The sequence below is a fragment of the Mesoplodon densirostris genome, chromosome 15, assembly GCF_025265405.1.
Source record: "Mesoplodon densirostris isolate mMesDen1 chromosome 15, mMesDen1 primary haplotype, whole genome shotgun sequence".
In the NCBI taxonomy this organism is placed as follows: Eukaryota; Metazoa; Chordata; class Mammalia; order Artiodactyla; family Ziphiidae; genus Mesoplodon; species Mesoplodon densirostris.
Window position 1 is genome coordinate 8,152,185 of NC_082675.1, and position 27,618 is coordinate 8,179,802.

Consider the following 27,618-nt stretch of genomic DNA (forward strand, 5'->3'; position numbering starts at 1 on the left):
CCAGTCATATTGGATTAGGGCCCTAATGACCTCGTTTTAACTTGATCATCTCTGTAAAGACCTGTGTGTAGGGGCTTCCCTGGTGGTGCAGTGGTTAGAAATCCACCTGCCAATGCAGAAGACATGGGTTCGAGCCCTGGTCCAGGAAGATCCCACATGCTGTGGAGCAACTAAGCCTGTGTGCCACAACTACTGAGCCTGCGCTCTAGAGCCTGCAAGCCACAACTACTGAAGCCCGGGTGCCTGGAGCCCATACTCCGCAACCAGAGAAGCCACTGCAATGAGAAGCCCATGCAACGCAACGAAGAGTAGCTCCCGCTCGCTGCAACTAGCGAAAGCCTGCATGCAGCAACAAAGACCCAATGCAACCAAAAAAAAAAAAAAAGACCCTGTGTCTAAATATGTTCACGTTCCGAGGTGTTGGGAGGGTAGGGCTTCACCATGTGAATTTTGGGGCAGACACAATTGAGCCTGTGAACTTGTCACACCTTCAGTGACTCTCCATCTTCTTTATTTTTTAAAAAATTTATTTATTTTTATTTTTGGCTGGGTTGGGTCTTCATTGCTGTGCGCGGGCATTCTCTAGTTGCGGTGAGCGGGGGTTACTCTTTGTTGTGGTGCGTGGGCATCTCATTGTGGTGGCTTCTCGTTGCGGAGCATGGGCTCTAGATGCGCGGACTTCAGTAGCTGCAGCACGCGGGCTTAGTAGTTGTGGTGCACGGGCTTAGTTGCTCTGCGGCATGTGGGATCTTCCTGGACCAGGGCTTGAACGCTTGTACCCTGCATTGTCAGGCAGATTCTTTTTTTTTTTTTTTTTTTTTTGCGGTATGCGGGCCTCTCACTGTTGTGGCCTCCCCCGTTGCGGAGCACAGGCTCCGGACGCGCAGGCTCCGGACGCGCAGGCTCAGCGGCCATGGCTCACGGGCCCAGCCGCTCCGCGGCATATGGGATCCTACCAGACCGGGGCACGAACCCATATCCCCTGCATCGGCAGGCGGACTCTCAACCACTTGCGCCACCAGGGAGGCCCAGGCAGATTCTTAACCACTGCGCCACCAGGGAAGCCCCTCCATCTTCTTTAAAGTCATCTCCCAAATACTTACCCTGGCCTTGAGGTCCCATGACCCCAGTTGTCGCTCTGCCTTAGAATCTCATGCTGGCCTCTCTTCTCTCCATTGCAGGGGAACTGAATTACTCCATATTTTCCATCTTCTTGACAGTCTTGGCCTTAGCTCATACTATTCTCCTTCTGGGAATGCCCATCTTATTTTCCCACATACGAATTCTCTCTGTCTCGAGGCCCAACCTAATTCCTTCTTTGCCAGGAAGCCTCCTGAGCTGGATGTCTTCTAGCTGTGCCTCCAGATCCTCTCCAGGCTCCTCAAACCTGTTGTGTAGGCTGCATCAAAGAGGTTCCTTGCATCTCTGGCTTCTGGTTGGGCTCAGCCTAGGGAGGAAGGTACTGGCAGGAGAAGGGAAGACAGGAGGAGAGAGAGGCTGAGGTATTTATTCCCCCAGCTTTCTCCCTATGGGATCATTGCAGGTTGGCTGTCTCCTTCCACTGGAGACCACAGCTCCTATTTCTTGGCCTTCTCCAGCTTTTCTCTCTGAATTTCTGGTAACAAAGGGAGGTAATGGCTCATCACTGTCCTTAGGCTTGGGATGCATCACCATGCCTTGCTGGCTTCTGTTAACCCCATTTGTACTCTGCAAATTGAGCCTCTGTTAAACTCCCCTCCATGACCTGGTGTGAGGGTGCCAGGATGCCATCCATTTCCTGTCAAGATCCTGACTGGTAGATACACTTGCCCCATTTCTCCCTCTGCTGGACATGCACGTTCTACACTGCATTTTGTTGCATATCTGTCTTAAGCTTCCGTTATCTTCTTGAGACTGGAGCTCGTCTTATTAATTTTTTCTTTATCCATTTTTGTATCCTGTCATCTAAGATTGCTCCCAGAAAATGTTTATTGGATGAATGAACTTGATAGCAAAGTTTCCCCAGAGCTTCTAAAAGATGAAGTTGTATTCAATCAGTTCATTCTGTTTGTCCTCTTTCACCTGCTCTGCAAATGCCTCTGAGTCATCTCGTTGGTGAGAATAAGTTTCTCTCCTTACTTTAATTTGTGTGTCCCAGTCCCAGCCAACTGTTAAAAGAACGGTAAATAGAAGAGAACTAAGAAGGGCTCTTGGTATTCCCTGGACCCTTTTGTCCCTCACATTTAGGCATCTCCCTTTATCCTCCTGGACTTAAAAAGATCTTATCTCTCACCTGGAATTTTTCAACCATCATCTGTATCATTTTAGAATCACTTTATTGGAACTTTAAGACAGCGTTCAGGGCTTCCCTGGTGGCGCAGCGGTTGAGAGTCCGCCTGCCGATGCAGGGGACACGGGTTCGTGCCCTGGTCCGGGAAGATCCCACATCTTCGGTTTCAGATGATGAAAAAGTTCTGGAGACTGATGGTGGTGATGGTTGTACAACAATGTGAATGTACTCAATGCCAATGAATGGTTAAAATAGTCAATTTTATGTTATGTACCTTTTCCCACAATTTAAAAAGATGTGATAAAAGATAAAATAAAAAGATGGACCTAAAGATTACCATACTAAGTGAAGTAAGTCAAACAGAAAGACAAATATCATATGATATCACTTATATGTGGAATCTAAAAAAATGATATAAATGAACTTATTTACAAAACAGAAACAGACTCACAGACATAGAAAACAAACTTATGGTGACCAAAGGGGAAAGGAGCGGGGAGAGATAAATTAGGAGTTTGGGATAAGCAGATACAAACTACTATATATAAACAAAAAACAAGGTCCTACTGTATAGCACAGAGAACTATATTCAATATCTTATAATAACCTATAATAACCTATAATGGGAAAGAATCTGAAAATTATATAATATTTATATATATATATAACGAAATCCCTTTGCTGTACAACAGAAACTAACACAACACTGTAAATCAACTATACTTCCATTTAAATAAATAAATAAATAACAAATAATAAATAAATAAATGAAAAGAAATAAAAGAAACAACACCCTCCCGCAGAGGAATCAATCAATTGGGAACATTCAAATCAACAAGCTTCCTCGGGGCAGTCCCCAACCCAGCCCCTCCTGCCATCTTGTACCATAAACATTAACTAAGAGAGAAATGAATCTAAATAACAACAACAACAACAAAATCAATCTTATAAGTGAGATGATCTCTTCACTCCTGCAAAGTGCTTTGCTGTTTAGTCCTTTACATTCATTGGTGGAGAAGTTCAGTGGCTTAGAACAGGTTTTACTCTAGCTTTCACTTCCCACCTACTTTCTTTGCATATAAAGTTCCCCTTGTCCCAATAAATATACTTCCCCTTCCCACCTTTGTAATAAGAATCAAACTTAAATAATGCAAATGTTTCACCTGTGTTCACATAATTGTGCCCCTTTTTTCTCTAGATCACCGAAATTTGGGAAGCAGATTATCTCACAACATCATTTGGTTGCACACATATCCACTGTCCTAACAAAACCAAATTAGAGTAGTGAGTGTGGCGGGGAGAACATGACAACTTATTCCCAATGTCATTGATCAAGTATTCTCCTTTAAAATAGGAAATATACAATGGCATTTGACAAAAAGAAAAGTTTGAAGGATAGACCATTGTTCCAGAAATATAACTATGATAATGGCAAGCAATCACTTACAGTGCCGGCTTGGCTTTCTAATTACTGCACCAAAAGCAGGAGCCCTCAATATCTCAATTGCTTTCCAAAAATTTGTCTTTGGCATTATTAACACAGACAACTGAGCAGGTTATCAGACTAAGAAAGAAATCCCGGGCTGCAGACTTTAATTACGGGTTATTTCAGCTGAACACTGCCTTTTTTTTTTTTTTCTGCGGTACGCGGGCCTCTCACTGTTGTGGCCTCTCCCGCTGCGGAGCACAGGCTCCGGATGTGCAGGCTCAGCGGCCATGGCTCTCGGGCCCAGCCGCTCCGCGGCATGTGGGATCTTCACGGACCGGGGCACGAACCCGTGTCCCCTGCATCGGCAGGCGGACTCTCAACCAGTGCGCCACCAGGGAAGCCCTGAAACCGGAACTCTTAATCCCTTAAATGCTAACTCCCCATTCCCCCTTTTTCCAGCCCCTGGTAACTTCTATTCTTTTTGTCTCTGTGAATTTGACTCTTCTAGGTACCTCATATAAGCGGGATCATACAGTATTTGTCTTTTTGTGACTGGCTCATTTCACTTAATATAATGTCCTCAAGGTTCATCCATATTGTAGCTTGCGCCAGAATCTCCTTCCTTTTTAAAGCTGAATGGTATTCCATTGTATGTATACACCACATTTTATTTAACCATTCATCTGTCAATGGACACTTGAGTTGCTTCCACCTCTGGCTATTATAAATAATGCTGCTGTGAACATGGGTGTATAAAACTCTTTTCAAGTCCTCATTTTTAATTCTTTTGGGTACATACCCAGAAATGAAATTGCTGGAATCATAGAATAATTATATGTTTAATTATTTGAGGAGCTGCCATACTGTTTTCCACAGCGGCTGTATCAATTTATATTCCCATCAACAATACACAAGGGTTCCAATTTCTCCACATCCTTGCTATTGTTATTTTCTGTTTTTTTGTTTGTTTTATGATAATAGCCATCCTAATGGGTATGTTATTTCTTTTTAACTAACTTAATTTTTTATGCTGAAGTATTCTTTAGAGAATTACAGACATCATGACAATTCCACCCCTAAATACTTAGGTTTGCATTCTGAAAAAGAAGAATATTTTTCTCCATACCTGAAATAACATTATTACACCTAGCAAAACTGACAATTCCTCCTAATGCTGGGTCATATAAATTATCTTTTACAGGTACTTTGTCCCAACCAGGATCCAATCCAGGTTCTTAATTCTCTCTTTTAATCTTGACCTTTCTCAGGATATTGATTGGTAGAGAAGATGGAACCATGTCCTGAAGAATATCTCACTTTATGCATTTGTCTGATTGCTTTCTTGTGGTGTCATTTAGCTTTTTCGCTGTCTCTCGTAATTTCTGTAAATTGGAAACTAGGTCTAAAGGCTTGGTTAGATTGAAGTTAAATATCATGGATGAAGGTGATGGTGGTCTGATTATTATTCAGTTATGTTCATCCCTCTTTTCTTCCAGAGCATAATCGGGAAGGGAATATGTGGGGCCCATGCTTCCCTCTACCATTCACTGATAGTTTCAATACCAGTTATCATTCTTTCCTGTATGAATAATTTTATCAGGAGATGAAAATGAAGCTTTGGGACTTCCCTGGTGGTCCATTGGTTAAGACTCCCCACTTCCATTGCAGGGTGCGTGGGTTCGATCCCTGGTGGGGGAACTAAGATCCCACAGGCAAAAAAAAAAAAAGAAGAAGAAGAAGTAAACGAAGCTTTGAAGTTTCTTCTGTAGAGCTTTCCCTCATCAATTGGAGCTACCCTTAAATACAGTTCCTCCTGATAAGGCAGCACATAGGCTTAATTCTTTCCCTTTAAATACCAATTTTCAAACTAAGGAGTTGGTATAATGGCTGCTTAAAATGGTGACAGATGAGTTTTGTCAGACTTTTTCTATTTTGAGTGTCATGGTAAACTCGTGAATTTTCATAGATCCAGGGGGCTTTTAGAGGCCAATTGGCCTGCTGGAGATGAGCCATTTTTAAAGGAAAGCAAGAATGTAAATGAAGAGAGTCCCTTGGGAACAGCCAAAGTGTATGAGCGTGTGTGTGTCTGTTCCCCATCCCTACTCCCGACCATACCGACCTGTGTGTATTTGCATTTGTCAGGCGTCCCTAAGTGAAAGGCTTTCAAGTGCAGTCAGAGCCCATCAGATCCCCACAGTGACTTGTTAGCAGCTCAGTTAAGAGGTGATTCAACTATCACTTTGGTTTGGTTAATTTCAACCTGCTCCAGGACTTAGGGGCTACATTTCCTAACCAGGTTATCTTTTAGGAATAGGAACTAAGATCACTCTTTTTTTTTTTTTTTTTTTTTTTTCTTTTTGTGGTATGCGGGCCTCTTACTGTTGTGGCCTCTCCCGTTGCGGAGCACAGGCTCCGGACGCGCAGGCCCAGCGGCCATGGCTCACGGGCCCAGCCGCTCCGCGGCATATGGGATCCTCCCAGACCGGGGCACGAACCCGTATCCCCTGCATCGGCAGGCGGACTCTCAACCACTGCGCCACCAGGGAGGCCCTAAGATCACTCTTAAATGATGACTGATGAAAAGAAAAAAAAAAGTATATATATGTATATATATACACACACACATACACACATTTTAAAAATTGAAGTAAAATTCACCTAGCATAAAACTAACCATTTTAAAGTACGAATTCAGTGATATTTAGTATATTCAGAATGTTGTGCAAGCATCACCTCTTTCTAAATTCCAAGATATTTTTATCACTCCCCAAAGAAACCCCATTCCCATTAGGGGTCACTCCCCATTCCCCCTCCCCCCACCCAGCCCCTGGCAACCACTAATCAGCTTTCTGTCCCTATGGATTTGTCTATTCTGGATAGTTTATATAAAGGTAATTATACAGTATATGGCCTTTTGTGTCTGGCTTGTTCCACTTAGCATCATGTTTTCAAGATTCATCACATTGTAGCTTGTGTCAGCACTTCATTCCTTTTTATGGCTGAATAATATTCCACTGTATGGATAGAAACCACATTTTGTTTACCTAGTCATCAATGCACAGAATTTGATTTGTTTCCACCATTTGATCATTGTGAACAGAGCTGCTAACTTTAATCTTCTTTCACCTCTTTACTGTATGCTTTATCATCCCATTTTGAGTAAGCTTTGGATTTGGTCTTTTGGGTGCTCTGGTAAGGGAGGAAACCAAGGGGGAGATTTGGTCTTGTTAAGAGAAATATTTTTAAATTACAAAAGTCCTGGTTGTAGGCCTGAATTATACTGGCATTTTATGTATTTTTAGCCCCTATTTTCTGGGGGTGGGGGGTGGGATTGTAAAGTGCATCCATTAATCTTGTCTGAATTGTCTGAGGGCTCAGCCTTAGCCTGGATTTTTGTAGGGAAATTAGTGGAGAAGGGAAGTAACTTTCTAAGGTCAGTGATTGGGTTGGAAATGGGGTGGATGGCGGGAAGCATTTCTCAGATCAATGCCAGTCACCTGTTAAATTAGCTAATTAAAAAAATCCTGTGCACAGTCACAAATCTTCCAGGGAACGTAAATATTCATTGGTTGATCTTGGTAATTTAAGGAGACAGTATTAGGAGAGGAACCCTATTTAATGGAAAGCTTGGTCTCTTTAAAGGACCCATATGACAGATATATGTGGGTTTTAAATGCTTGTGGAATGATTCTTCAGGGGGAAAATAAAAAGCAATTAAATAACATTAGTAATTTCCTTAAGAGAAATCACCGTAGCCCTTGGTCTGTCATACGGTCACTCTTTGAACCATAGTTTTATCCAGGCAACCCTGGAATTAGTTCTAAATTGCTGTGTGACACGATGCAAAAATTTCTCTTACTTATTTATTTATTTATTTGCGGTACATGGGCCTCTCACTGTTGTGGCCTCTCCCGTTGCGGAGCACAGGCTCCGGACGCGCAGTCTCAGCAGTCATGGCTCCCGGGCCCAGCCGCTCCATGGCATGTGGAATCTTCCCGGACCGGGGCACGAACCCGCGTCCCCTGCATCGGCAGGCGGACTCTCAACCACTGCGCCACCAGGGAAGCCCTCTTATTTATGTTTTATTAGAAAAATAACTCTGCAAAAGACCTTGTCCTTGTGCTGTTAATGGGAAAAAACCTATTGAAGAACAGAGACAAATGGTAAAATAATAGTAAAATAGCTGAAGCATGCATTCTCTATTGCTTGTTAAACATACATTATTACGTGTATTAGGAAGCAACCCTTTGTATCATTTCTGTTCCTTCCTTAGGGATACGTTTACAAATGGTGTCCCTTGGTTCAGGAGCGTGCCAGCCAGTTACCGGTCTGGACACAGAGAATTCGTTCTCTTTCCCTGACCCGATCCTCTGGAAAATAACGTTCCCAAGCTTTAGCCATGCCCTCTGTGACATGGGCACAAGGGAAAGGGCCACGTGCCAGGGAAACCCTCCCCTATGGATCCCAGATTTCCAGGGGGCACTTATCCAGTCTGTCCCTTTTCCTACCTGGATGTGGGGATGGAGAGGACTGGAGGGGATGGCTGCCCTCTTCCTTTTACCTTAGGTCACTGCTTGTCCCTGCCCTGGGACAGCCTGCAGTGCCCTTTGGTGGCTAAGTCTGGGCAAAATCTCTGGGCAGACTGGGATCACTCCCGGTGTCATGATCTGATAGGCAGACCAGAACATTAAATGACACTCAGAGAGAAAGCAGGGAAATGGGTGACGGCTGTGACCGAGGCTGACTTGGCTTCCATCTGTTTTTGTTTTATTTCCTCACCACTTGGTGAGAGTTCTGGATCCTCCTGGTTCAGGACAAGCACCAGTGCCCTGGTGGCATCAGCTTTGGGGAACTCTTTCTAAGAATGTAAGCCTTGGCTAAGTGGAGCTGGGAGACCATTCAGTTCTTAGGGTCACTTGAAAAGGAGGTCAAAAGGGAGAAAGGATGAGCCTAAGGCACAATATAAATGCTAAATTTTAAGGTAGCAGTTCTACTGGGAAAATGCTGGCATAATGTATTTTATATACAGTCCAGCACACTATTAATACAAAACAAACGTTGGATAGTTGTGTGTACCAGTTAGCTAAAGGAAGCTTGATCGAGGAAGTAGAGATGTTAAGAGGCCCTTTGCAAGTGTCAGGAAAGGAATTTTTAAAAGATGTTAGGGTGGTGACTGCTGGCAGGAGCCTTGTTAGAGTCTGGAGAGGACCCACCTCCTTCCACATCAACCCCCACAGATCCATCAGACAGCAGACTGTTTACCAAAACGATACCTAACCATCCTGAAATATCTGAACTAAGAACACCGAATTTGCAAAATTTAGTAAGGGACAGTTAATTTTCTGCATAAGTCTGAGTATTTCACTTGGATGATTACACTGATTTCACTTGGCATCCTCCTCTACTCTCTGGCACGAGGCATTGGTGCGATGTGATTAACAGCCCAGGCTGCAGGCTCCAGCTGCTTATGGGTTCAGATCCATGTCCTTTCACTTCCTAGCAGCGATGTGCCTCAGTTTCCTCATATGTAAAATGGGTGAACAATGGAACACTCCTCACGGGGCTGTGTAAAAGAATAAATGAGATATATCTACACCACACTTCACATGGGGTCTAGCCCTTCAATCATGCTTAATAAACATTAGCTGCTGTTATTGTCCGGACCCCTGGAGGGGGTCTCTGGATGGTATTATGTCAGGAACCCTGGGCTTCAGAGCTACCTCCTAATTTCCTTTGAGCCTCAGTTTCCTTACCTGGAAAGTGAGAGAGTCTGGTGAGGCCCCTTCTAGCTCAGAAATGATGTTACGGAAGGAAGTTTTATGTTAGCTGCAGCTTCTGTTTATCAACACTTTCCCTTTCTCTTCTTTGAGCTATGATAAATGAGAACTTTTTACTTCCTTAAATACAGAAGTGAACCTTTGAGAATTCTCAGAAGAAATCAGCCCAAAGACAAGTCTAAATATTCTTGCACTCCTGATACGGAATGAGAAAGACCTTAGAGAAAAAGTCCTGTTTCCATACCTCTCTTGAGGTATTATGATATTTGTGTATCTCTGTACCTTTGCAGTTTTGACCAATTACAGTGAAGCGAAAGCATGATTAGCACTCTTTTTCAGCCTCTCTTTCTTTAAGGGACTTCCTTCTGGGTGGAGTGGCCCCTAAGAGGTCATGGGATACATCAGATACAGACTTCTGTCCAGACAAGGTAGTTTTATAAAGGCTGAGACTTTGGGGCGTGGACTGAGATGGAGGGGGGAGTATTCTTTTCAAAACCACAAGTTTTTGTTAACCTTGAGTGAATCGTGAAGAATGTTAAGAAGGGAGAAAGGAAACTCGGAACAGGTAAAGAGCAGGTCTCCTGGGATTTTTCCCCCATAGTGTCAGTGGGTGTATAAATTTCAGAGGGACTTTAAATCCACTCAGTAAAACTGACATCCCTGTTTATTCACTCCTGTAGACTCCCTGCTAGAAGCCTTCTGAGTTTTACGTCCACTACACATTCTGCCTTCCTTGAAAGCCCAGGCCATGACCTGCCTGTGGGTCCCTTCTGTTCTCAGAGTGGATTTCATGGCCAGTGGCCTGGGCATGACTAACAGTTGGACGACACTGCACAATTGGTCACCAGATTTCACAGCTAATGAGCTTTTTCTTGGGAAAGCCTCAGATCCTTTGGTTGGGCAAACCTTCCCGTTTTACAGATGAAGAAACTGGTGCATGTATGCTTGTTTAGTGTCACCTTGGACATTCCTAGTTAGATGATGAGTATGCCAGCTACCTAGCTAAGTCACTCTGCTCCTTAGCTTGAGTTTCCCTGTGGTTTTGATGCTTATAACAGCATTGATCACTCTAGCTAAGCTCCTCCTTCAGAGTAAGGGCTGCTGGCCTAAGTGCCCCCTAGACTTTTTTTTTCCAGTTAAAGAGTTTTCTGCAAGGGTGGGCTGCTTTAGGAGTAAGTATTAGGAATGTTTCCAGTTTAAGAATTTAGAAACCAACACCTTCTGGGCCAGCTTCAGGCACTTGCCAGTCTTTTAGGAGACTGGGTTCTGGCCTGCCCTCACCCTTTCCGAGATCGACCCCTGGGCACCTCAGGAAGTGGAGGTTCCTTCCAAGAGAGTGGGGCGCCCACCTCAGGGAAGAGTGCATTCATGGTGCTCTGTCTGGCAGCCTCCAAGGCAGGCAGCTCGATTGGAACTCCTGTCTGTGCCACCCCACGTTTCACGCTGATTCCCTCGCGACCTGGAAAGGCAAACCTGAGGGTAGAAGAGGGCAACGTTAGGGGACCAGCCCAACACAACTGCCGGTGTCCTGGGGAACTGGCTGCCCAGACTGTACCCGGGCCAGCGGGCCTGCGCCTGCAGGGGCTACGGGACTCCCGGGTTCGCAGGCATACCAGGTCCTGGTCCCAGAGCTTGTGCAAACCCGAGAGCCCGTGTGCCCGCTGCTGGGGACACAGGGACCAGTGCCTGGTGTCTCGTGCAGGGCCGCTCCCCGTGACCGTGCACCCCGGGGCTCCTGCGAGACGCCCCGCAGGACCACACAAAAGACCCCACCCCAGGTCGGGCGTGCATTTCCTGTTAGAGCAGCGGCGGCGTGCAGCCACCCATGTGCACCCCGCAGCGCGCGGGCCGGGCGGGGCGCGGGGCACGCCCCCACGCAGCCCCAGTCCCGGAGCTCCGGCCGCGAGGGGCCGCCCTCGGCGGGCCCGCCCCTGTGTCACCGCAGGCCGGGCTCCCTTTGTGTGCGGCCCGAGCGCCGCGGCCGCGCCATTGGCCCGCCGGTCCGGGGGGCCAGCCCCTTCCTGGATCGCCTCATGCATATGCATGAGCGCCCCGGCCCTCCCCGCGCCGGCCCCTCTCCGCCCCCTCCCGCGCGGGCGTGTGAGGCGCGCGGCGCGGCTCCCTCCTCACGGCAGCGGGAGCCCGAGCCCGAGCCCGAGCCCGAGCCCGAGCCAGGGCGAGCCGAGCCTGCTCCGGGCGGGCGGCGGCGGCGGCGGCGCCGCTCCAGCCATGTCAGCGCGCGCGAGCCTGGGCCCACCATGAGCCATGGCCATGTCCGTAAGCGCCGAAGACGACGACTATGAATCGGAGCCGGACCAGGTCGGTGGCCCGGGGTGGGGCTGAGGGAGGGACCCGCCGCCTGCCCGCCCGCCCTCCCGACCGACTGACTGACGCGCCCCGGGCGGCCGCGACGCCTCCGCCGCCGCCACGATGAGGAGAAAGTTTTGCAGCCGCCGCCGGCGGGGCTGCCAGGGCCGGGCCCGAGCGGGGCGTGGAGGAGCGCGGCAGGCCGGCGGTCGCCCGAGCGCCGCGGGCCCCGCAGCCGGCCGGGGCAGGGGGCGTGTGCGAGCGTCTGTGCGCGAGGGTGGCCGGCCGTGCCGCGGGGACAATGTGGGCCTCGCCGTCGGGCGGGCCCTGCGGGGCGCGGGCCACGGGCCGCGGGCAAGTTGCGGGCGCCGGCGCGGGCGGCCGGGCGCGCCTCGCCCTCCGCTCGCGCCCTCGCCTGCGGCCCACGCGCGTGCCGGCCGCCTTGGGCGCACCCGGACCTGCGGGCGCTGGCGCCTCCTTCCTTTCTGTTTCCAAAGTTGCACCGGGACCCTCGGCCTCTGGGCTGGAGGACGACCGCGGCCCGGGGCCGGTGGGCCCGACGGCCCGAGCTTTTGTCTGGGCGCCGCGCGCCCGCCGCCCACCATGGTCAGAGGAGACAGGAAGGGGTGCGAGGCTCGGGCCGGCGCGGGGAATCCGGAACCCAGCGAGTCCGCTCCACGGCGGCAGCGGCGAGAGGAAGCCGTGACCCCAGATGGCAGTATTTGGCCTCGGTTGGATCTAGAAGGGAAAGCAACCTCTCTTGGGACCAGGGGGGAGAAATCTGTATAAAACAAAGCCCTGGGTGTGTTTACAGCGTGAATTTACTCCGGGAAGATTCGTGTTTAGGAAGCAGGGGAAGAAAGTTGAGGATTTACGAAGTAGAATCTGCACGATATTTGAAACAGAGTACGGGCTAGGTAGACTTGTCTGAGGAATAAAGCATTAGACGGGTTGAGTTATCGTGTGGGCATGACTAGGTGAATAAGATGCTTACTTATAAGCCCGGGTGCATTTCCTCAGTGGAATGAAGGTGTTTTGGAATGTTGAGGCCGAGATGTAGAACGTTTTTTCCTTCCATCAGGCGTCGTTGAGGAAGTACTATATATGCTGCATTTAAATCGTAACACACATATTATTAAGTGGTTTTATATGACAGAGACAAAGTTAAAGTGTATTTTCTCAGTTTTGTTGGCCGTTTTTCAGGCTTAGGTATATTATGAGGTGATCCTGAATCTCACTTGTCTTATGGATCAGGGGAACCCAGAGACAGCCCAAGCGGTTTTGGCTTTGGAACTTTCATCAAGTCAGTAGGACAGCATGTGAACGGTTCTCAGTTCTTGCTGCTTAGTTCATACCTCCACTCTTGGTCTGAAAATTTTCAGTTCAGTTTGAATCTGCCTAATCCCTGCCAACAGTGTACGCTTTCTGCATCTGGTCATTCGTAAGACCCTTGTATTCAGTGTTGACTGCGCTTTGGTGTTCCATGGGTGAGGTTCCTCTTACCTGTTTTTTTTGTTTTTGTTTTTGTTTTTTTTCCCGGTACGCAGGCCTCTCACTGTTGTGGCCTCTTCCGTTGCGGAGCCCAGGCACCGGACGCGCAGGCTCAGCGGCCATGGCTCATGGGCCTGGCCGCTCCGTGGCATGTGGGATCTTCCCGGACCGGGGCACGAACCCGTGTCCCCTGCATCGGCAGGCGGACTCTCAACCACTGCGCCACCAGGGAAGCCCTTGTTTTGGTTTTTTAATTCGACCACACCCTATGGCCTATGATATATATCATCTTTGACACTACATCAGATAGGACTCCTTATGTCTCCTTTTCACTTACTGCCACTCCTGAGAGAGACTTCCATCACGTGAGGACCCGTACGTCCTGTAGCTGGATTTGTTCCCTCCTCCTCGCATCAGTCAGCCCGATCGCGGCACTTCTGGAGTTGTTAGCAACTTAAATTCTCCTGGTTGCCTTGTTCACTTTATTTATTTATTTATTTATTTATTTATTTTATATTTTTGGCTGCGTTGGGTCTTCATTGCTGTGCACTGGCTTTCTCTGGTTGCGGTGAGCGGGGGCTCCTCTTTGTTGAGGTGTTTGGGCTTCTCATTGTGGTGGCGTCTCTTGTTGCAGAGCACAGGCTCTAGGCGCACGGGCTTCAGTAGTTGTGGCGCACGGGCTTAGTTGCTCCGCGGCATGTGGGATCTTCCCGGACCAGGGCTCGAACTCGTGTCCCCTGCATTGGCAGCTGGGTTCTTAACCACTGCGCCACCAGGGAAGCCCGCCTTGTTCACTTTAAGATCATGCTACCACGTAGGTACATTGAAGGAGACGACCTCTAATCCAGGCCACTGGGCAGCAGGTTTTCCCCATAGTCCCAATAAAGAAGTTGGCTGTCAGCCACGGACCCTGCATTTGCCGACCCTGCAGGCGGTGGCTCACTGCTGCTTGTCTCCCCTAACCTTTCCTCAACTTTTATTAGCCCCACAATTTCTTGGGCCTGAGAAGAGTGGCTTCCTCTAAGGACCTCTAAGGCATCTGTATCTTTCAAATTGGAGCCAGAGTCTCTGGAGTCTGTAGCTCGCAGGCTGTAGACCCCACTCTTCTCTAAAGATAATCTCCTTTGGGCTTCCCTGGTGGTACAGTGGTTAGGAATCCGCCTGCCAATGCAGGGGACACAGGTTCGAGCCCTGGTCCGGGAAGATTCCACGTGCTGCAGAGCAACTAAGCCCCTGTGCCATAACTACTGAGCCTGTGCTCTAGAGCCCACGAGCCACAACGACTGAGTCCACATGCCACAACTACTGAGCCTGCACGCCTAGAGCCCGTGCTCCGCAACAAGAGAAGCCACCACAATGAGAAACCCGCACACCGCAATGAAGAGTAGCCCCCGCTCAGTGCAACTAGAGAAAGCCCGCGCACAACAAAGACCCAACGCAGCCAAAAATAAATAAATAAAAATAAATAAATAAATAAATAAATTTTTTTACAAAGAAGTCTCCTTCAAGGAGGGGTGGAAGTCTTGGAGTGTAGGCATGCAGGTATGCTCGGCCACCTACTGTGTGAAAGGTCCCAGCGGAGACCCTGTTGGGACATTTCTATTGCCCAGTCTGTCCCTGCAGCTGAGCCTTGCCCCTCACCCTTCATCAGAATTTTGCCTGCTCTGTCTTAAATGTCTGTGTCCTTCCCTCATCCCCACTCGAGGCTGGTGTTCAGTCCTCGGCGGTATCAGGCTCCCTTATGCCTGTCCTGCTGGGCTGGCCTGTCTGCGCCATGCCTTCCCATAGCAGCTTGGGTTTCCACTGCTCCCGATGTTGGGCCCGGGGAGGGAGAGACCCTTGGCTGGGCCTTCTCCCGTGGACTTCCTTTGCTTCTCCATTGCAGAACGTGCTGGAAAATTTTTCAGCTCTGCTTTTTAGTTTGAGGAGATGCCGTTCAAAGAAGGACTCTTAGTAAGGAGAATTATATCGTGTTTTTTTTTAACCCCTGTAATGAAAATAGAATTATTCCTTTTTTTTTTTTTTTTTTACTAAAAATGATTATTGCCTGTTTGTTAAAAATAATAATTAGAGGGAATTCCCTGGCAGTCCAGTGATTATGACTCCATGCTTCCACTGCAGGGGACATGGGTTCTATCCCTGATCAGGGAACTAAGATCCTGCATGCCGTGTGGTGTGGCCAAAATAAAAAAGAAAATTAGGAAATTATGCTGAAGAAGATCTCAGAAATTTATATGGCTCTAACCACTGTGTTACTCATTATAATTGCTTAAAGAGTGAAATTTTCATATGGGTCCCTGAACCTTCCCAAAATTACATACGAAAGTTTTGTGACTTTGTGCATAGGGGCATTTTTCTAGGGAAAAGGTCCTTAGCTTTCCTCAGATTCTCCAGAGGTCTGCCCATCCCCTGGGTTTCTGGTAGCTCCTGTGTTTTCATTCTCTTGCTCCTTACTCTCAGGATGTAAACAAACCGAAGCCCTCCCTGGAGTCTGCAGGTGTGTGTTAAGGGCCCTGCAGTGCAGCTAAAAGCCAGCTTTTCCTGGGATATCCATTATACTTGAAGATTTGGGAACAGACATGATGTTGACACAAATTTGTTTTACAGTTGAAGGCAACGTTAGCATGACAAGGCATTCCACGCTGTTTGGGGTCTCTGGCTCCCCTTCGTGGGGCTAAGCGTCAGTGTGCTCCTGTGGGCGGCAGTTTGGTGAGGAGCAAAGAACTGTCTGAATTGTACAAACAGACAGCCCCGTTTACTGTTCTTCTCACTGACTCCTCTTGACAGTTGAAACTCTAGTCCGCTGCCTTCTGGAAACTCTTCCCTGGCTCCAGTGATGCCACAGACTCCTGCTGCTTTTCCTGCCTTCCTGGCCATTCCTTAGCAGGTTGCTCTTTTTCCCCCGGCCCTTGGATGTCTTCAGTCTTGAAGGTACTGCCCAGGACCCTCTTCACTCTGCCCGTTCTCCCTGAACAACCTCGTGGACTTACGTAGTTCAGCACTACGCGATGCTGATTCCCAGCTGTGTATCTCAGCACCAGTCCCTCCTGGCTGCTGCTGGCCACCTTCCTTGGACGTCCCGTGGGTCCCTCAGATTCCACGTGTGCATGGTGGTTTCTAGTTCTCTCTCCTGAGCCCCTTGTTCTTCTGTTGCTCAAGCCTGAAACCTCAGAGTCTTCCAGGACTCCTCCTGCTTGCATGCTCCCTGTGCAGTCAGCCTCCTGGGTCTTCTAAACCGCTCTGCTTCTAAAACATCCCTGAATCATCCCCTCCTCATCATTCCTTCTATGGCTTCTACTCAAGCCTTCATAACCCTCATCCTGGGCTACTGTAGCATCCTCAGCTCATCTCCCTGTCTTTCATCTTGCCCACCACCAAAAAAAGTCACTCCCCCCAGTGTTGCCAAAATACGATCATGTTGCTCCTGCATATAAAGTCCTTTAACTGCTCTTACAGGGGCCACTATTTCTGTAATGTGGTGCACGGGGCCTGCAGGTTTAGGCTCCTGCCACTTCAGGGCAGTTTTCCAGCAGCCATATCAAACTGTTCCTTGAATGTGTTATCTAGTCTCACATCTCTATCTTACTCTTCCTTCTGCCTAGAATATTCACTCCCTAACCCCACCCCTACTCCTGGCCTGCAGTGTCCTATCCTCCCTCTAAGACTCGTTTTAGTCACCACCCCCTGTGTCTGACACTTTTCCCAGCCTCCCTTCCCAGTGAAATGAGGCATTCCTTCTGGGTCAGCATGCCAGAGCCCAGGCTTCAGAGCCATCTCCTGGGTATCTCGGCTTCTCATTTATTGGCAGTATGACACTGGGGAGACTACTTAACTGCACTGTGCCTCAGTTTCCTTATTTCTAAATGGAGATGATAATAATTCCTCCTACCTCATAGGTTATCGATACAAATATTGAAGAGTGTTGCTTCAGCACATGTTAGCTTTTGATATTATCATCACTGTGTTGCAGTGTGTTTATGTGGTAACGTGTCTTTCTTCCCCCAGACTGTAGTGCCTTTGAGAGTATGGAACAAACAAATCTTACTCATCTTTGTAGTCCCAGCACCTAGCATTGAGTCTGTACATAATTCACAGCCAGAAAACAGTTGGGTGGGTAGGTGGGTGAAAGTGTGAGTGAGGGGGTGAATGAATGAATGAGTCTGTAGCACAGATCACATGCTCTATTGGCTAGTGATGTCGAACATTTTTTCATGTGCTTATTGCCCATTTTTATATCTTTTTTGGGGGGGAATTATCTGCTTAAATCCTATGCTCATTTTATTTTATTTATTTTTGGTTGCATTGGGTCTTTCTTGCTGCACGCAGGGTTTCTCTAGTTGCAGCAGGTGAGGGCTACTCTTCATTGTGGTGTGCGGGCTTCTCATTGTGGTGGCTTCTCTTGCTGCAGAGCACGGGATCTAGGCGCATGGGCTTCAGTCATTGTAGCACGAGGGCCCAGTAGTTGTGGCTCGCGGGCTCTAGAGCGCAGGCTCAGTAGTTGTGGCTCACAGTCTTAGTTGCTCTGCGGCATGTGGGATCTTCCCGGACCAGGGCTCAAACTCATGTCCCCTGCATTGGCAAGTGGATTCTTAACCACTGCACCACCAAGGAAGTCCTCCTTTGCTCATTTTAAAATTGGGATATTTGTCTTTCTATTGTTGAGTTGTTTTATACCTTAAGGATACAACCCTTAACCAGGTGTATAATTTGCAAATAATTTCTCCCATTCTTCTTCTTACTTGATAGTGCTCTTTTAAGCACAGAAGTTTTAAATTTTGAAGTCCAGTTTATCTTCTTTTGTCACCTGTGCTTTTGGTGTCATATCCAAAAAATCATTGCCTCATCCAAGGTCATGAAGAGTTACCCTTATGCTTTCTTCTTAGAGTTTTATGTTTTAGCCGTTACATTTAGGTCTTCTATCCATTTTGGGGTTAATTTTTGTATATTGTGTGATGTAAGGGTCCAACTTCATCCTTTTGTATGTGGATATCCATTTATCCCCACACCATTTGTTGAAAAGTCTGTTCTTTCCCCACTGAATTGTCTTGACACCCTGTCAAAAATCAGTTGGTCATAAATATTGTGAGGCTTTTATTTCTGAACTCTCAATTCTAGTTCATTGATCTGTATATCCATCCTTATGCCACTACCACACTGTTTTGTTTACTGTAGTTTCATAGTAAGTTTTGAAATCAGGAAGTGTAAGTCTTCCAACTTTGTTCTTCATTTGCAAGATTGTTTTGGCTATTTCAGGTCCCTTGCATTTCCACATGAATTTCATCTTTTTGTTTGTTTGTTTGTTTTTTGTTTTTTGTGGTACGCGAGCCTCTCACTGTTGTGGCCTCTCCCGCTGCGGACCACAGGCTCCGGACGTGCAGGCTCAGCGGCCATGGCTCACGGGTCTAGCCGCTCCACGGCATGTGGGGTCTTCCCGGACCGGGACACGAACCCATGTCCCTTGCATCGGCAGGCGGACTCTCAACCACTGCGCCACCAGGGAAGCCCTCATCTTAATTTTTAAATTTTATTTTATTTTTGGCCATGCCACACGGCTTGCAGGATCTTAGTTCCCTGACCAGGGATTGAACCCAGGCCCCCTGCAATAGAAGTGTGGAGTCCTAACCACTGGACCACTAGGGAATTCCCTCCACATGAATTTTAGGATCAGCCTTTCAATTTCTGCAGATGAGCCAGCTGTGATTTTCGTTAGGGTTGCATTGAATTTGCGGACCACTTTGTTTCCACTTTAGTTGGGATCTTCCCTGTTGTTTCCTTTAACAATATTATCTTTCAGTCCATGAACATGGGATATCTTTTCACTAATTCAGGTTCATCCAAGTAATGTTAATTCCAGTATTTTAGGAATGAGGGATTGAAGTTTCTGCCCATGAATATTCTGGAGAATAGGATCTGATAGGAGGCACTTAGTTAATATTTGTGGAATGAAATGAACTACCTCAATAGTATTCCTTTTTTTTTTAATTTTAATTTTTGGCTGCACTGGGTCTTCGTTTCCACACACGGGCTTTTTTCTATCTCTAGTTGCAGCAAGCAGGGGCTACTCTTCGTTGCAGTGCACGGGCTTCTCATTGGGTGGCTTCTCTTGTGGAGCACGGGCTGTAGGTGCACGGGCTTCAATAGTTGTGGCACTGGGGCTCAGTAGTTGTGGCTCGCAGGCTCTAGAGTGCAGGCTCAGTAGTAGGTGGTGCACGGGCTTAGTTGCTCCGCGGCATGTGGGATCTTCCCGGATCAGGGCTTGAACCCGTATCCCCTGCGTTGGCAGGCGGATTCTTAACTACTGCGCCACCAGGGAAGCCCAATAGTGTTCCTTTTTAAATTTTATTTTTAAAAATGTTTATCAATAATACTCCTTTTAAGGACGATACTTGTGAGATGTTGATGGAGAAAAAGTGTTGGAATACTAAGATTTGTGTGTATGGGTGTGTGGACTCAATTTTCCTGACCAGATGGAGCTGAGGATATGAGTTCTGGACTGATAAAATCAACAAACGGTTTTGGTTTGGGCGGCTGGTTTGTATGTGGACGTCAGTGGATGCCATCATTCCCTTTTGCTGAGAAGAACATTACAGGCTGTAATTAACAAAGGGGCATTCTGGGTTACTTGAATGAATAGGCACAGGTAGGATAGAGCAGAATTGAGTATTGGTTTGTGAACCTTTAGATGTCACCGAAAAGAGGTTAGGGCAGAAGCCAAAACGAGGCTTGTTCACCTTCCCTAATAGAGACCCTTCGATGTCTTTCTTACCTGTTGATTTTCTCAGTGGTCTTTAGGAGGATCCTGCATTACAAGTGTTGCTCAGTTGACTCCTGACCAGCAAGCTGGCCCACGAAGCTGCAAGCAGCAGCAACTTTTCTAGCTTGTTTGGCAACCTGGCAGAGAGGGCCTGAAACAAGGTCTTTGGAAACAGCCACCCTTATACCTCTTCCTTCGAGGCGTTGTCTGCCATTGGCTTTGTCATTTTCCAGGATGTCTCAGCTGCCATCGAGATCCGGGCAGATTTGTTTTTTTCCATCGTTTGGAAAAGTGCCTCTTCAGATGAGAATGAACTTTGGAAAGCACAGGAAGGTGGGCTTGTTTCACAGTCAAGTACGAGCTTTGTGGCTGTGGCCGGATCGACCCAACTCTCTTACTTTTGAGTGGCCAGAGAGGCCAGAGGTGCTCAGCTGCTATGTATACCTGACGCTCCTGAGTGGGACGCAAGAGCCATGTTTGGACTCCTGAAATTTTTTCTTTTTCTCAGTCTTTCACCAAAGAAACTAGTCCTTAGACTCTCCTACTCCAGGGTCAGAGTGTGAGCCTTTCACCTCTGGTTTTATCCTTGGAGGCTGAACCATGGGCTGCCTTCTCTGTACCTGACTCAAGGCTTCGAATCGCCCACCCCTTGGCCCATGTTTCAGGGATTTGAGGAGTGGGTTGCTAACAGGATGTGTGCTCTTTACCAGAGAGTCTTCCAGGCTGTGAAGAGAGGGAGAAACCTTCCTGGTCTCCATTTCTCTGGAAATTGATGTGCTTCTCTGCACCTCCTGTTGGTACCTGTCCTACTAAGGGCATCAAGGCACTAGCTGTGGGCCCCTTCCAGGGCATGTGGTCAGTTCCCGTGGACTCTGGGGTCTCTTGTCCTATTTGGCCTGTGCATCGCTGTGGTTTATAGTGTTTAGATGTGGTTTTAGTGTTTAGATGCACATCTTCTGCTGGCTCCGTGACCTTGAGCCGGTCACTTAACCTCTAGCTCCAGTTTCCTCATCTGAAAAATGGCATCTCTCATAGGGTTATATTGGGAAATTAGGTAATATCATACGTAGAATGAAGAGCAGGATGACAGGCACCTTGGCAAGTACCCACCTGCACCGCTGTCACCGTCCCTCTCATCCCTGCTTCCACTCAGCACTCCTTGCTGCTTAGTTTTCAGGTCCACAGTCCCTTATGTGCTGTTCTCAAATCTAAAGTCTCTGAAAACTGATTTTTTTTTTTCCCCCACTACTCACCTGGCAGCAAGACCTGACCTGAATTGACAGGCGGTGCCACGGCTGTAGAACTGCCCATGTCCATGACTAGGGGCCCCAGACCTCCCTGGGCTGCGGTGCGTGGGGAGGCCCTCCACTGCTTGCAGGAGGAGTAACTTGCATTGGGGCAGCCCCTTACCCCACCGGGTGGTGTGGCTTGTGGGAGAGGCAGGGTCAGGGCACAGCGAGGTGAGGACACGTGGGCCAGTGGAGCTGGGTCTCCTTTCCTCTTTGGAGTTCAGAGCAAGTTGACAGGGATAAAGATCCAGAGCCGCAGTGCTTCCTGATGTGGGTGCCTCACCACCAGAGGCTTCGCAGTTTCCTTGAATGCTGCAGGCTTTTGGGAAAATAAATCTGAGGGAAGGGATCCACTTAGGTGTCAATACCAAAAGGTGTGTGTGGGACCTTCGGGTCTGCGCAGGGACCATGGCTCTGCAGGATAAAATGATGGGGGTCAAGGCTTGATTCTCGGAGAACCATGGACTGTTTCCCTTGCTGATGTGGTTGTAAGTTTCTAAGCAGCCCCAGTAGTTTGGGGGTGGGGAGCTGTGTGCATTGTGGGAGAGGGGGTCCCTGGAAGGAAGATCCTCTGCACTGTGGTACATCGTAACCACACTTCTGGGCCCAGGAGCTAGCGAGCGATGGGATTTTGTTTAGGGATCCACGTATGACAAGCAATTAAAATGAAAAGCCTGAGATGGACTGAAGCTGTTTAATTGGCTGAGATGGGCTTTAAGCATTCGATGCCAATTAGATCAGATAGTTTTGGGGTGAGAGTGTGTCTCTCTGACGGAGGGATGAACCATTTTTCAGCAAACTCAGAAAGGTGCTTCAGATGAGACACTCTCCCTACCATCCTGGTCCTTCCTACTTCTGATCCTGGGTGGACAGTGTCCCAGCGGCTGGTCTCTGATCCTGGTTTGCAAGAGGCTCTGGGGCTGTCGGCCAGGTTGTAAGGACCTCAGAGCAGGACGTGTGGCTGGCTTGTGCCCTGTTCAGCATGTAGTACCACTTTCTGTTCATCTGCCTGTCTTTTTCTCCCTGAGTCGCAGGGAGAAGTTCTCAGAAGTCAGTTCCTTACGGTTTACTGTCTCATTCTCTTGGGGTCGGGTTTACTGAGCACATGCTAGGTGCCAGCCGTCTTGTCGAGGGACAGTGGTGACAAGACACCCTCCATAACTGCCTTTCTGAGCTCCCTGTCTCAAAGGGAAGACCCATGAGAGAACAGACAGTTACGCTGTGACAGGGGCCCAGTGCTGGGCGGTCAGGAAGGGCTGCCAGGAGAAGGCAGTGTTTGAACTGGGTCCTGCAGCCTGAGCAGGCATTAGTCGAGTGGGGCGGGGAGGGGTGGGTGTCCCTGGCAGAGGGAACAGAGGCGGATTGTGTGGCCTCCCTGCGGAAGCACAGGTAGCCCGAGGAGCCTGGCCTGACGTGGGGGGCGGTGCGCAGAAGGCTCTAGAGCCAGGCGTGCTGCCCTCCAAAGCAGGATGTCCCTGTCAGCTTCCCGGGGCTGCCATAGTGGAGCACCACAAATGGGGTGGCTTAACGTACGGATGCCAAGGGAAGAAGTGAAGGGGTGCTGGTGGGATGACTTGGGAGATTGGGATTGACATATATACACTATTGATACTATGTATAAAATAGGTAATCAATGAGAACCTACCCTATAGCACAGGGAACTCTACTCAAGGTGACTTAAATGGGAAGGAAATCTAAAAAAGAGGGGATATATTTGTACATAAAGCTGATTTATTTTGCTGTACAGCAGAAACTAACACAAGATTGTAAGGCAACTATACTCCAATAAAAATTTAAAAAAAAAAAACCAGAAAAACTGGGTGGCTTAAACAAACGTATTCTCTCACAGTTCTGGAGCCTAGAAGTCAGAAGTCAAGGTGTTGCAGGGTGGTGCTTTCTATGACGGCTCAAGGCAAGGACCCTTCCTTGCCTCTTCCAGCTTCTGGCATTTGCTGGCTTCCTTGACGTTTCTTGGCTTGTAGATGGCGGCATCCCTCCAGGCACATGGCCGTCTTCTCTCTGTGTCTTCACATAGGACTTCTCTGTGCTTGTGTCCAAATTTACCCCTTTCACAAGGACACCAGTCCTATTGGGTTAGAGCCACCCTAGTGACCATATTTTAAAAGTTTCACCTGTAAAGACCCAATTTCCAAGTAAGGTCACGTTCTGAGGTTGTGGGGTTAGGACTTGAACATATCTTTTGGGTGAACACACTTCAACCCATAACCCCCCGGACTCGGGGCCTGGCCGGCCCTGCGGGCCCCCATCTCACCAGTCCTGTGTGTGCTCCCACAGAACCGGGCCGTAGGTCGGCCCAAGGGGAAGCTGGGCCCCGCCTCCGCGGTGAAGTTGGCCGCCAACCGGACCACGGCGGGAGCTCGCCGGCGCCGGACGCGATGCCGCAAGTGCGAGGCCTGCCTGCGGACGGAGTGCGGAGAGTGCCACTTCTGCAAGGACATGAAGAAGTTCGGGGGCCCCGGGCGGATGAAGCAGAGCTGCATCATGCGGCAGTGCATCGCGGTGAGTGCCCCCGGGGCGCCCCTCCCAGTGGCTGCGGCGTTTCTCCCCCCGGAAGTGGAGGTGGCAGCCCTTCCTTGCTCCAGGCCACGGGGCTCCTGAATGCAGGCCCCACCTGTGCCTCAGGCCGGTCTGTTCCCCTGCCCATTGGTCTGTCCAGTCCCTCCGCTTGAAGAGAATGTGGCCGCAGCAGAAACCCCGGAGGGGTGCTCCCTCCTGGGAAGAAAGGGGAGACTAATTCTGTTCTCAGATTCCACAGTGCAGGACTCTGGGGTCCTGCCATGTGCTTAGGCTCCCTTTGCTTCATAGTCTGCTGGTCTTACAACTCCTTCCTTCCCTAGATGACCGAGTACTTTGAAGTCTCTGCCATTAAAGATGTCAGGGCAGCCTGTCCTGTCTGTGACCCTGTTGCCAACATTTATGGTCCAGTTCATGATGGTTCTGGGCCCTCCCTTCCTTCCTGTCCTGCTTTCGAAGTCAGAGGTCTGGGTGGAAGGTCAGTGCTCCTCCTGAGGGGGCCGTCCCAGAGAAGGAGGACTGATTTATGGTGTCCAGGAGGAGCTGGGCCGCTGGAAAGCCTGGCCAGCCCCTCCAGGCCATCTTGCCTGGCCTCTGGCCTTGCCCCAGGACAGGGCAGTGGGCTCAGGCTCTGGCAACTCAGCAAGGTCCTGGCTGTGCTTGTGTATCCCCCCTGCACACACTCAGGCATTCTGCCTTCCTTAGGGCACTGCTCCGGGCCCCGGGGTCCTCCCTGAGGGAGCAGTGATCTCCGTGCTCCCACAGGAAAGCAGGCTCAGCAGGAGGGACAGTATCCTTGGCCCTGAGCAAGACCCTCACAGGCCCAGCCTGGCATCAGGCGAGGCTTCCTCCCTGGCTGCTGATGCCCCTCCAAGCCTGGGGCACCTTCCCCTTCTCCCTCCAACACATACTGCTTATGTTTTTGTGTTTTCTTTATGTCTGTCTCTCTTTTTAAAATTGTGGTCCAAAACTTATACAATTTACCATCTTGACCATTTTTAAGTGTATAGTTCAGTGATATTACCTATATGCCCATTGTTGTGCAAACTGATCTCTAGAACTTTTTCATCTTGCCAAATGGAAACTCTATATCCACTGAACAGCAGCTCCTCATCCCCCCTCCCCCAGCCCCTGGCAACCACCTTTCTACTTTCTGTTTCTAATTGTGACTACTTTGGACACCTCATGAAAGTGGATTCAGGCAGGATGTCTCCCTCTGTGAGCTTATTTCACTTAGCTTTAATGTTTTCAGGGTTCATCCACATTGTAGCATGTGTCAGGATTTCCTTCTTTTTAAAGGCTGAATAATGTTCCGTTGTATGGATGTGCTGCATTTTCTTTATCTGTTTATCTGCTCATGGACATTTAAGTTGCTTCCACCTCTTGGCTATTGTGAATAACGCTGCAATGAACATGGGTGTGCCAGTATCTCTTTGAGATCCTGCTTTGGATTCTTTTGGATATATTGCTATATCCAAAAGCATATTGCTATATATATATATCTCAATCCAGAAGTAGGATTGTTGGATCATATGGTCATTTTGTTTTTAATTGAGTAATCTCCATACTGTTTGCCACAGTGGTTGCTCGATTTCACATTCCCACCAATAAATAGTGCACAAGGTTTCAGTTTTTCCACATCCTTGCCAACACTTGTTATTTTTTTCTTCTTTTTCTTTTCTTTTTTTTTTTTTTAAAGAAGATGTTGGGGGTAGGAGTTTATTAATTAATTAATTTATTTTTGCTGTGTTGGGTCTTTGTTTCTGTGCGAGGGCTTTCTCTAGTTGTGGCAAGTGGGGCCACTCTTCATCGCGGTGTGCAGGCCTCTCTTGTTGTGGAGCACAGGCTCCAGACGCACAGGCTCAGTAGTTGTGGCTCACGGGCCTAGTTGCTCCGCGGCATGTGGGATCCTCCCAGATCAGGGCTCGAACCCGTGTCCCCTGCATTAGCAGGCAGATTCTCAACCACTGTGCCACCAGGGAAGCCCCTATTTTTTTCTTTTTTGATAGTGGCCATCCTAATGGGTGTGAGGTGATACCTCACTGTGGTTTTGATTTACATTTCTCTGATTAGTGATGTTGAGCATCTTTTCATGTGATTGTTGGTCATTTGTAGGCCTTCTTTGTACAAATGTCTGTTGAAGTCCTTTGCCTATTTTAAAATTGGATTGTTTGTATTTTGTTGTTGAGTTATAGGAGTTCTTCATATATTCTGGATATTAACCCCTTATCAGATAACATGGTTTGTAAATATTTTCTCTCATTACGTACGTTGCCTTTTCACTCTGTTGATTGTTACCTTTGCTGTGTAGAGGTTTCGAAGTTTCGTTGCTTGTGTTTTTGTCACCTGTACCAGGTCATTTGAATGGGTTTCAGGGAGTTTGAGTGCTCCCTTGAAATTAAATACAGATTTTTATATGTGTGCCTGTGTGTATGTGCATTTTTCTGGAGTGAGGGTCCATGACTTATTGCATTCTGTTATGGTTTAAGAGAAGTTGTCCATAGGGACTCTGGGTTTTGAGAACAGTGTCACCTAAAACTTGGCATGTTAGCAGTGCCCCAGGACTGTCTCTTCCTCGTAATTTTTTTTTAATTAATTAATTTTTTTGGCTGTGTTGGGTCTTCGTTGCTGCGTATGGGCTTTCTCTAGTTCCGGCGAGCAGGGGCTACTCTGTTGCAGTGGGTGGGCTTCTCATTGCGGTGGCTTCTCTTGTTGTGGAGCACGGGCTCTAGAGCACAGGCTCAGTAGTTGTGGCGCCCGAGCTTAGTTGCTCCACCGCATGTGGGATCTTCCTGGACCAGGGTTTGAACCCATGTCCCCTGCATTAGCAGGCGGATTCTTAACCACTGCGCCACCAGGGAAGTCCCCGTCTCTTCCTCTTTAGCCAGACTTTCTCTTTCACCCTCACCTTCCCTCCAGTGACCCAGGTCCAGTTATAGGAAGCTGTCTGTGCTGTCACCTGTTCTTTGCAGCCCTGGTGTCTGGCCCAGTGCCTGACACAGGGATTGCCGGTTGAAGGAAACCTCACTTTTGTGTGTGTCTTCCTCTCCAACCTGGGACTGATGGCAGATGCAACCTTAGCCCGACCCTCACTCGAGGTCCTTGCTCTTCTTCCAGGCTTCGCACTCTGTTGGGGGCACTTCCTGCCACGTTTTACCCACCTCTGACCCAGGCAGCCCCCCCTCTCCTCCTCTTCCAGGCCCTTTTTCCTGATGAGTGAGTCTCTCTCTTCCCATGGGGGAGGCTTCCTCCGCAGACTTTATCCCTTCTCACTGCCCAGCACCCTCTCCCTGTAGCCCTGGCTGGGGTTTCCCCGCCTGCTGTAACTTTGCAGAGACTGGTTCTGTCTCTCCTCGCCTACTTCAGAGTCTGAACAAATGATGACTCTTTTGCCTTCAGTGTTCTATCCATTTTACAGACTTTTCCAGTTATTGGTGGAGTGTATATCCCAGCTTATTTGAAGCTGTTCTAACTCAGTTTAATAAAAATTGGTTGTGTGTTTCCTCTGGATCCCAAGTACTGGGAGGTGGACATTTATAAGGAAGAGAGAGTGAGAGCCTGTCCACCAGGGTTTATAGTCTAGTACATCAGCTCTCAAACTTCGTGGTCTTGGGACCCATTTGCTCTCTTAAAAATTATGAAAACCCCAAAGAGCTTTCATTTATGTGGGTTATTTATTAATATCACTGTAATAAAAAAATTTTAATATTTTGAATTCATTTAAAAATTACAAGAAACCCACTACATGTTAACATAAATAACATTTT

At 48.3% G+C, this 27,618-nt stretch overlaps 1 protein-coding gene across 3 annotated transcripts in view; it reads left to right on the top strand.

Annotated features, from left to right (window-relative positions):
• KDM2B (lysine demethylase 2B) overlaps nucleotides 1–27,618 on the top strand; it is a 124,508-nt gene that overhangs the window by 80,731 nt on the left and 16,159 nt on the right. For all 3 annotated transcript variants that reach the window (XM_060118163.1, XM_060118164.1, XM_060118165.1), the window contains one exon: nucleotides 23,612–23,836. In XM_060118163.1, the coding sequence (XP_059974146.1) occupies nucleotides 23,612–23,836 (225 nt within the window). The remainder of the gene's footprint in view (nucleotides 1–23,611; nucleotides 23,837–27,618) is intronic.